The sequence below is a fragment of the Tupaia chinensis genome, unplaced genomic scaffold, assembly GCF_000334495.1.
Source record: "Tupaia chinensis unplaced genomic scaffold, TupChi_1.0 Scaffold000316_1, whole genome shotgun sequence".
Classification (NCBI taxonomy): domain Eukaryota; kingdom Metazoa; phylum Chordata; class Mammalia; order Scandentia; family Tupaiidae; genus Tupaia; species Tupaia belangeri.
In genome coordinates this window covers 8,204,777-8,214,693 of record NW_006159809.1, presented here as the reverse complement: position 1 = coordinate 8,214,693, position 9,917 = coordinate 8,204,777, and the positions used below count along the sequence as shown (strand labels likewise).

General features: G+C 54.4%; 1 protein-coding gene across 1 annotated transcript; it reads right to left on the bottom strand.

Moving 5' to 3' along the window:
- Positions 1-639: 639 nt before the first annotated feature.
- ASPRV1 (aspartic peptidase retroviral like 1) lies at positions 640-1,793 on the bottom strand. The gene is given in 3 exon segments (XM_014588884.1): positions 640-1,620; positions 1,623-1,754; positions 1,757-1,793. Coding segments are annotated over 3 exon segments (1,026 nt in total). The 3' UTR covers positions 640-763.
- Between the last annotated feature and the right edge of the window lie 8,124 nt (positions 1,794-9,917).

Below are 9,917 nucleotides of genomic sequence, written 5' to 3'. Positions count from 1 at the left end.
CAGTCCAAATATTGAAATGGAAGCTGCCTGAGAAACCTCACGCTACACAGTCACTGTATCTGCTCCCTTTTATCACCAAGCCAAGCACTCAGCCCGCACGTGCCGCATCCTCGTCACTGCCATTTACTCCCTCCCCCTCCCCCTCCCCCTCCGTTCCACTCACCCCCAATCAACACGTCACATGGTTTCCCCATGAATCAATCTTTATTGGTTTTCGAAGTAATTGAATTATTGGCACAAGGCTCTGTGGGCTTCAAAGCAAAAGACAGAAGGAAACATACCATTGCGTGCAGGCAGAGAGGTTCCCCAGGGACACATCCCAGGGTGACTGTGACCCTTGGCCACCAGCTGGGTCTGGCTCACGAGGACCCCATGGCCAGGACTCGGCCCAGCCCAGATAGGCTTTATGGATCTGAAGGTGATGGAGTCACCCCTCAGGAGATCCTCAGGGGTCCCCAGTCCTCTCTCAAAGACAAGCATTTGCTAGTATCCTTGGGAGCTTTTTCCAGTCTTCAAATCTTTGCCACCCATAGCAGTGTGACCACCGGAGATGCTGTCCCCCTAAGCAGCCGGCCTGCCCTCCCTCACCGTGCTTTCCAGCAGAAGCCTCACTGACCAGGGGCAGGAGAAGAGGGAGACTCGAGGGAGGGCGGGCGCTGCTTTTAGAAGGCTGACCGAGCCCAGCGACTCCCCTGAGGACGTGGCCACCAATGGTGAGCATCTCCACCAGTGTGGGGGTGGGAGGCATGGCAAAGGGGGCTTCTCAGTAGGAAAACTCTTGCCGCCCCTCCTCTGAGGAGGGCTCTTCCTCTATGAGCTCCAGGTCAAACTCCTCCTCCAGGGACCCTCCCACGGGCAGAAGGCGGAATTTCTTTCCTTTCAGGGTGCACGTGCGATGCTCGAAGTCCAGGACCGCGTTGTGGTCCTGCAGCACGTCGGTGCCGATGATGGCTTCTTCAGCACTGGCGTTGGCCACCAGAAACTCGGCCTTCAGCTTCAGCTTGCCCAGGGACACCACTGTGTTCCAGACGCCCAGGATCTTCATCTCAGCTCCGTTGGCCACTTTTACCACATTCTCAAAGGGCCGCAGGGTGTCCAAGTCGCCATCGGTGACCTCCTCCCACAAGCTGGGGTGCACCACGGAGACCTGGGCCCCCGAGTCCACCAGGAACCTCACGGGGACCTTGCCAATCTTCCCCTTGAGGTAGTAGCCCTTACCCATGCTGTTGGCAAAGACGATCTCTTTAGGCAGGTGGCTGTGGGCGGCCCCAGTGCACCCAAAAGCCTTCAGGAGGGCCTCCTTCACCGCCCCATAGTCTCCCTGGTCCTCAGCACTGAGTGCCCGGTAGACCTCCAAGGCATCTCCCCGGAGGGACTCTTTCAGGAACCTCAGTTTGGTGACCTGGTCCCAGTGGTTGAGGTCATCGATGACCTCAAAGCGGTGCACCCAGAGACTTGGGGCTACATTGGCTCCATCGAAAGGCTCCGGGACGAAGGCGTGCTCCCGGCGGCCTGCCTGGCTCCTGGCTCCGCTCCCGGCCATCCCTCTGCTCTCCTCAGGAACTTCAGCAGTGACCCACGCCAAGTAGAGCAAGCCGCAGAGCAGTGTGGGCGCAATTCGCTGGAGAGCCAGGCCTCTGAGCTGAGCGCTGCAGACTTGCCACGGGGGGCAAGCAGAGGGAGCAGGCGAGGGCTGTGTGGTGGCTGCTGGGCACAGAGGCTGGCTGCGGCTGTGGCCTGCTGGCTCTGCAGAGCCTTTTTGATGCCTAGCCTGGGCCCCCAGGGCTCCCCATTCTCCTTTGTTCTGGAAGCTCCACCCCTCCTGGTCCCGCCCTCCTGCCAGCATCCGACCAGACTAGCAGGATGGGTGCCTCACCCTCCTGCATCCCTTCTCGGGACTGACAGGCCAGCCCACGTCGCAGGCCCAGCCTCAGTCAGAGGGGTCCTACCCAGGAACCCCCGACTCCCAGCCTGTCCCAGAATAACAGGCGAGGACACGAAGGACGCTATGACACTCGGGTGTTTGACATCACCTGGAGGAGGAAGAATGGGGAGGCAAGGACCAGGGCCAGCAGCTTTTAGGTTGTGAAAGCCCCTGGCTTCACCTTCAGTGACCACTCGGAGGGGCCAAAGGGAAGGAGCATCCATTGAACTCCTGTGTGCCTGGGTAGATGTTTCTCGTACCTTCTGAACCAAATATGGGATTCCATGAGACTCCCTATATCACGAATGCACAGAGGTGGCTTTTTAGATGAGTGAACACACACGCACACACACACATGCACACACACGCACACACATGCACACGCACACACACCCCTTCTATAACACAAACTCAATTGCTGCAATGATCTTGACCTCCTGGGAGCAGACGCGGGAATCCAAGCTCCAGCTCCAGCTCTCCACCCGACCCTCAACTCCGCAGGTGTTGAACTCCCCCTGCCCAGCCCCCCTCGAGTTCCAGGAACTCCCCAACATGAGCAAGGAGGGACTGTCACTCCCTGTTTGTTTTTTGGGAGATGCCAAGGGTGAGGCCTGGAAGGCTCGGGCTGGAGGAGCCTCTGCTACTGGGGGTGAAGGCAGCCCCCTGGGCATCCCCCAGATTCACCACCACCCCCAGCAGGTCTGTGAGTCTGAGGGCTGGAGGGCTGACTTTGGCCTGTGCAGGGAACGTGAGGCTGTTGAAGGGACCCACTTTTTTTTTTTATGTTTTCTTATTCACATTTAGTTGTTGTATGTCTCTGTAGACCACAATATGGGTTTTCGAAGTACTCATGTAGTACGTGAGCACCCACGTCATTTTCAATGGAGATCTTTGCATTCTTCAGTCTGCTGTGTGTTTTGTTGCCTAGCCCCTCCCACCCTTTACTCTGTACCCTCTCCCATGAGGTCTCTGGTATTTACACTTGAGACCCACTTTGATAACCTGTTTATGTCACCTCCTCCATGGAGCCTTCCACCTGTCGCAGCATGCATACCCACTCTGGTTGAACGTGCAGCTACAACGCACCCTGATGCTTACAGCCTGCCAGGAGCCAGGCTGGGCTTACAAACCTGGCATCCTGGTGGTCTCCAACCTTATAGAATTCACCTGGGGCCCAGGAGGTACTCTCTGCTGGACCCCAGACCTGGCCATGTGCTGTCACCGGATAGGAGATTAAGGACAGGAGAGAATGATCCAGTGGCACACCTGTGGCTCTGGGCTGTTTTTCTGGCCTCAAGCCTGTCCCCACCTGTGCTGTTCATCACCATGCCTGACTGAGTCCCAGAGGTACCCTGGCCCCTGTCCGGTCTCTAGACAGCCCCACGGTCCCCAACCATGCCGCATGACTCTCCATCCCTGCTGCTGTCTCCAGCCCCTTCCACCTGACATGGTGAGCCAGCAAAGAGGCAGCTGGGTCAACACCCCTCATCACAGCTGCTTGGTGAAGGTGGGGCTATTGTGGCATTCCAGGAGACCAGAGAAGGGGGAAATGGAGTCACCGGAAAGGTGTCAGGAATGGGTAGGTCTCTGAGAAGGTTGCACAATGAAAAACCAGCATCTGGAGAAATGGCCCAGCCACACGCAAGACCTGGAAGCCCCTTCTGCAAGTGGACTTCTGCGGACAGACTCCAGGCCCTGGGATGGGCATTGTTCATGACCTAGAGAATGGACCCGGTGGTTTCCTGTGGCCCCCAGGTATTTGTCACCTTGAACACCTAGTCCCCTGGGAGTGAGAATGGGTGAGGCCTCTAGCATGTGACTGAGGAAGAGGAGAGGCAAGGTGGTTTGTCAGCTGACAAGTTAGGATGGCCGGATGACCCAAAGTGGCTGTTCAAACCATAGTGATAGGCCTTGGGCTTAGACCAGAAGTAGGTGATCCCTTGAGATGCCATTGGGTTGAGTTTGGGGTTCACTCACAAAGTCCCTTCACATCCACCACTCTGTGAGCCTCATCACAACCTACAAGGCAACCAGGACACTGAAGGGCAAGTTCTTCTGTGGCCTGCCTACCGCAGGTCCCCAGCTCTGTAGTGGCTGGACAAGGGCATTTTGTAAAGACAGGGAGGTGGGGTGCTGGGCTCAGGGAGGTACCCCTAGGTCTGGAGGGCTTGGCTGAGAGGTCCTCTGATGAAGGCTGGGTCTCAATGACGGTGAAGCAAGAGCTGACTGATTAATATTTGGGAACCAACTGGTAGCCGGCAAATGCTTAAAATTACATTTGGTGAGAACGTTTACACCACGAAAACTGGCAAACGCTAGATCAGGACTTCCATTTTTTTGGAACACTGGTTGATCATCACACCCATGCCTGGGGGCTTGGTCACTCTGACCCTCTCTGCTGCAGGGAAAGCTGCAGGCCAGGAACAAACACGCTTATAGCAATCTCCACCCTTGTTCTACCACTTGAGCCCAATCACCTCTCCAACCAGGGAGCCAAAGCCCACTTTGCCCCTGCCCCTCCCCACAATCTGTACTTCTTGCGTGGCTGTGGCTTGAGGGAGGTGGCCCTCCACAGGGAAGCCCTCCAGGCTGCAACTCTTCACATGGTTCCATTTGAGGTTTTCACAATGGAAGCACACAGGGCTCATGGTGCCCAGGAGAGCTAGAAGAGGCCAGGGGTCAGCCTTTTGCAAAGTTCGGGGCCATCTCTGGCTAGGATCAGGACCATGGTGAAGAGTGCCCTTGACCCCGATGCACCCCAGAAGTACTCAGGACCCTTGGAATGGCTGTACTAATGGTGCACTGCTGAGCAACCAGCTGGCTGGAGCAGGCCACATGCCACCGCCTCTTTCCAGAGCAGAGGAAATCGCAGCTAATTATTGATAAGTATAGGTATTGGGTGGAACACCCTCATTATCACGGATTAGCCTCCCTGAGTCTGCTCTGAAGCAGGCACACAGGACTTAAGCAAAGGGCAAAGCAGAACCATAAACAGGAAGGCCTCAGGGAATCCCCACCCTCCACACCCCCTCACTGAGGTTTCTGGGCTGTGAGCCCTGCTGCCCCAATTCTGCCCCAGCTCCCTGGCCCTCCTTCACTATTTCTTCTCTCCCAGGAGAGATGTACAAGTCGGCACAAGCCCAGGGTAGGGCCCATCAGGCCTGCTGTGAATTGAAGCGCTCGTGGGCAGAGGGGCCACCCACACTCCTCGGATAGTTCCTGCTGCCTGATGGCTTCTAAGGACACAGTGGGGACTCCAAGAACCCGGAGACTGAAGTTCTGAGGGGTGGAGGGCTGAACACCACATGCAGTGGTGGTTGGGGGGAGGGCTGGGAAGGGACTTGTCCTTCTAAAGAGGTTATTTTTAAGCAAGGAGGCAAGGGACAGACACCTGTGGATTGTGGTGTCCCGAGAGAGGCCCAGATTGGAGCAGGAGGGTCAGGAGAGGTCAGAACAAGCCCTTCAATGCTCAGGTGCCATTGCAGCTCCCCTGTCACTTCCCCGGGCTGAGGTCAGGGTCACCCTGGGTAGCTGGCGGGCAGCAAGGGGGCAACCAGGCTCTTTTTCTTTTTTTTTTTTTAATTTTTTTTTTTTTAGAGTTTTTTGCTATAGGGCGCATGCGCTCGCCAGACAAACAGAGAGAGACAGAGAGACAGAAAGCAAGAAATCATCCCCCAGGGGGGATGACCACGCCGCAATCCCTCCTCCTCCATTCTCCTCTCAGGATCTTGGGCACGCACGCACACGTGCCCGGCGTGAGTTTAAGCCACCGGGTCCGAGACACAAACGGCGGTCGACTACGTGGGAGTCCAGCAACATAGCCATTACGCTAACTGCTGGTCCCGCAACCAGGCTCTTTTCAAGGCAGTGTTGGAAGGTTGAAGGGAGACAGGCAGTGCACGTCCTCTGACCAGGACCGGCTTCGCGGGAGGGCAGCTTGTCCAGGGTTCAGAAAGGCCCTGAGCTTGTTTTAATGTTCTACTGCTGCTGTCTTAAAATTCCTGATATTTAAAAAATAATTGTTTCTTTAATTTTATTTACCATTTTTTTTTACTTGCTATAGGGCATGTATGCACACCAGAGAGAGACAGAGAGAGGGACAGAAAGCGAAAAAGCAAGCTGCGAGGTCCGGGACTCAAACCATGGTCAACCATGTGGGAGTCCAGCGCCATAACTACCATTCCACCTGCTGGCCCCGAAATTCCTAATAATTTTGAAAACAGAGCCCTGCATTTCCGTTTAGTACAAGGCCCTACAAATTATGTCATTGGTTTTTGTTTTCAACTAATCTAGTGGTGAAGCCTTCTCTTATTCGCACCTGCCATCTGTCTAGACACACAGATATGGACGCGCACGGGCACACACACTCAGTCCTTGCCACTTACCACACATACATGCACTGTCCACAGAAAGACGGTCCCCACCCACTGGGTGCACATCCCGTACATGGAAAACACGCGCCGTCCACGCGCAGTCACGCTGCAGGGCTCAGTTTGAAAGGCTAAGGACGTGTGTCATTTGCATGTAGATTCAGTCCCCACCTTTCTCTTCACAGATTTATTTGCACCCACATTCGTGCCAAGTATTAAAATCATTTATTGGAGGCACCTGCTGTTCGTTAGCCTCTAGGCACACTTGCTGCTTCAGAAGACAGGCCGTACCCCATCAGCACAGCTTACAAGCCAATGAAAACTGAACAGGGAGTTTAACAGCCAGGGTGTGAAGAGTTTAAGACCCACGTCTATGTGCGGGCTGACCCACTTAAAGCAGCCCCTAGTCGCGCCACGCTGCTTTGAAGGAGCCGGTTTTTAAGTGGGTCATGCTGCCTCTGCTCCCTCCTGCCCTGGGAGCCCAAGGACTCCACTCTTCCCACCTCCAGGCACTGGCCACCAAGAGCGAGGTCCCCTATCTGTCTGCCCCACCTCTGCCCAGCACCACTCCTGCCTGGGCCCCCGCCCCGGGGCTGCCAGGCATGTCAGAGTGGGCAGGGATTGGCGGCCTGGCCCCCAGGAGTGTGGCCTGTGGCTGCATTCTGTCTCCAGCCTTCTGCTTCTGTAGGCTTAAAGGTCTTCAAGCTGAAAAGAGAGAAGGAGGAGGAGGAGAAGGAGGAGGAGAAGGAGGAGGTTTGGTGCAGAAATCTGGCTGAGTCAGGTCAGAGCCTGGTGCGTGGAGCCGGCAGGTGTTCAGGGAAACCCAAAGCGGCAGGTCCTTCTTCCCAGACCATAAACCCTCAGTCGGTGCCGCCTGCTGCCACTGGGACACCCCAGCTCTCACAGCCAGTCACAGCCACAGGCATGTGGGCGGGACAGCGTGTGGGGACAGCGTGTCCTTCTCTGGTCCCCGTCTTGCTCCTGCCCTGCCCCTGCCCTGCCCCACCGTCCCAGGACCTCTTCCCATTTGGGCGCCCTCTCCTGCTCCTTTCCACCAGGCAGAGGAAGCCTCGCTCCCAGAAGTGGCCTCACAGAGCCCATGGCCAGAGCCAGAAAGTCGGGTGGCAGCAGGACACCTGGCGTGAGCTGGGGCCTGGAAGGTCCCAGAGGTGTCCAGGGAGCAGTGACCCCAGGCCCCAGTGTTGTCCATCAGGAGGCCCAGCCCAGGGTCAGGGCCAGTCACGAGCTGGCTGGAGCAAGTTGCTGACTAACTCCTCCGAGTCCAGTTTGCCACACCAGCTCTCTCCCTAGGGATATTACGAGGCGTCCCGAAAGCCTCCCAGTCCCCTCCTCGGGCCCAGTCCTCTGAATCGGGCCTGACTCTTCCCCAATTCCCGATGCTCCCACCCCAGACCCAGCCCTCGGCCCTTCCTGCCCCAGATGCTACCGCCCTGTCTTGGGCCCCAGAGGCCCAGGGGCTCTGGCTGCTGAGGGGAAAGACCCCACGCAGACGGCCCCCTCCCCTCCTACCTCCAAGGTCCCCTCACTTAACTGAGGTTGGGAGTGGGACGCTTAAGACAGATCCAGACAGCTTTGAGGATGTTATACCACTTTTAACAAATGCCCCTGCAATTTATAAAATATTCAGGCAACAAAAATACACAGATTGGGCCATCTCCAAATACGAGTGGGCTTCTAACAACATCAGAAAACTTGGCTTAGAGCTAGGCACACGGAGGACTTTTGTCCAACTTAAAATACCTCAAAGGCAGCTTTGAACTGATCCTGAAATAGTTTTAATTGCTGCTAATGACAACTAGCATTGTGAGCAATGAAAACATATAAAATAGCCTCAGCGCAGGGAACTGCTGCTTTTGAATTAATCGCCAACTTAGCTTCTCTCCTAAAGTACAGAAGGTGGGGGTAGGCAGAGAGGGAGACCTTCCCTCTGGCACCTCAAAGTGGTGTCTCTTCTTTACCATCCGGAAGTGGGAGAGGTAGGAAAGGAAAGAAAAAAAAGAAAAGAAAGGAAAAAAAAGGAGAGCCCTCACATGTTTGGAAACCTCCAGGTTGTTGGTAGCAGCATTTCCAAAGCCTTAGTGAGCACCTACTATGTGCCAGGCGTCATGCTGGTGGCTGTGAATTAGCATAAGGCACTCAGAGAGTCGGTGGCATAGACAGAGATGGACGGTGCCAAGTAAGTGGGTAGGTTCAATTCCACACGCACTTACTGAGGCCGGCTCTGCCTCGCTTTGAGAGATGAGTCAGCCCTGAGCCCTTCCCTCACAGAGCCCACAGATGAGTGGGGGAGTCGGACTCCAACCCAGACACCCAGAATCCAGAGACGGGTGTGGGAGGAGCGCAGCACACAGACTTCTGGGCGAGACGGTGGCCCGAGGAGCGTTGGGCAACTCCTCCTACCAGAAATCAACCAACATGACCAAAGAAGAACAAAAATGCGAGGAATGTCGAGGGGAAAACCTGCACAGAACCCAGAGAACAAAGACACCCACAAACCAAAACGTATTCTTTTTTATTGTTCACAGCAGGAGGAAGAGGGATTTGCCACGTGAGGATCCTGGGCCAAGCCAGTGCTGTGGACGCAGACACAGGGAGACTTTGGGTTGGGGTTAGACTCTGGCTAAGAGAGTCCAGTGGGAAATATGTACAAAAACATAAAAAGAAATACACCGAAGAAATGCCAGGTTTATTTTGGGGTGATGGAATCATGAATAATTTTTTTTTTTGAGAGGTTTTCACTATAGGGCACGTGTGCTTGCCAGAAAGAGAGACAGAGAGACAGAAAGCGAGAAATCACCCCCCCTTGGGGGGGGGGGGATGGCCACGCCGCAATCCCTTTTCCTCCATTCTCTTGGGATCTTGGGCACATACGTGCACACGCCCAGCCTGAGTTTAAAGCCACCGGGTCCGGGACTCAAACTGCGGTCGGCTACATGGGAGTCCAGCGACATAGCCATTACACTAACTGCTGGTTCCATGGACAATCTTAATTTTTTTCTGCATACATATACATTCTGCAAATATATCCTTTAATAAAAAAAATTTTTTTAAAATAAAGACACTTGTTCTTGCAATTTTCTGTAAGCTTAAAATTCTCTCCAAGTAAAAAAGCTTTCAACAGGGAGGATATAGCTCTCTGTCCCTTTCACTCAGTTTTGCCATGAACCTAAAACTGCTCTGAAAAATAAAGTCTTTGGTATAATGTTTAAAGTTTTGGGACCAGCAGGTGGTATAGTGGTTAAGGTACTGGACGCTCCCACATGGCTGACCATGGTTCAAGTCCTGGACCTGGTGCCTTGCTTTCTCACTTTCCCTCTTTCTCTCTGTCTCTGTGTCTCTCTCTGTCAAATTAAAAATAAAGGAATGAATAAATAAAATTTAATAAATAATTTTTTTGAAAAGTTTTTAAACAGGTCCGCAAGAGGACTATGCACGAAATAAGGATGCCAGTGTAAACCATATCGGAGCTACGTGAGAGCTTTAAGAGGATTCGTTGGCATTCCCACGACTTGGGGCTGTTTGAAATCTTTCCAGTGAAAAGTGAAATCCTAAGTATACAAAGCTTCTGGGCCGAAACCCTCCCAGCCTGGCTGCCCAGGGCA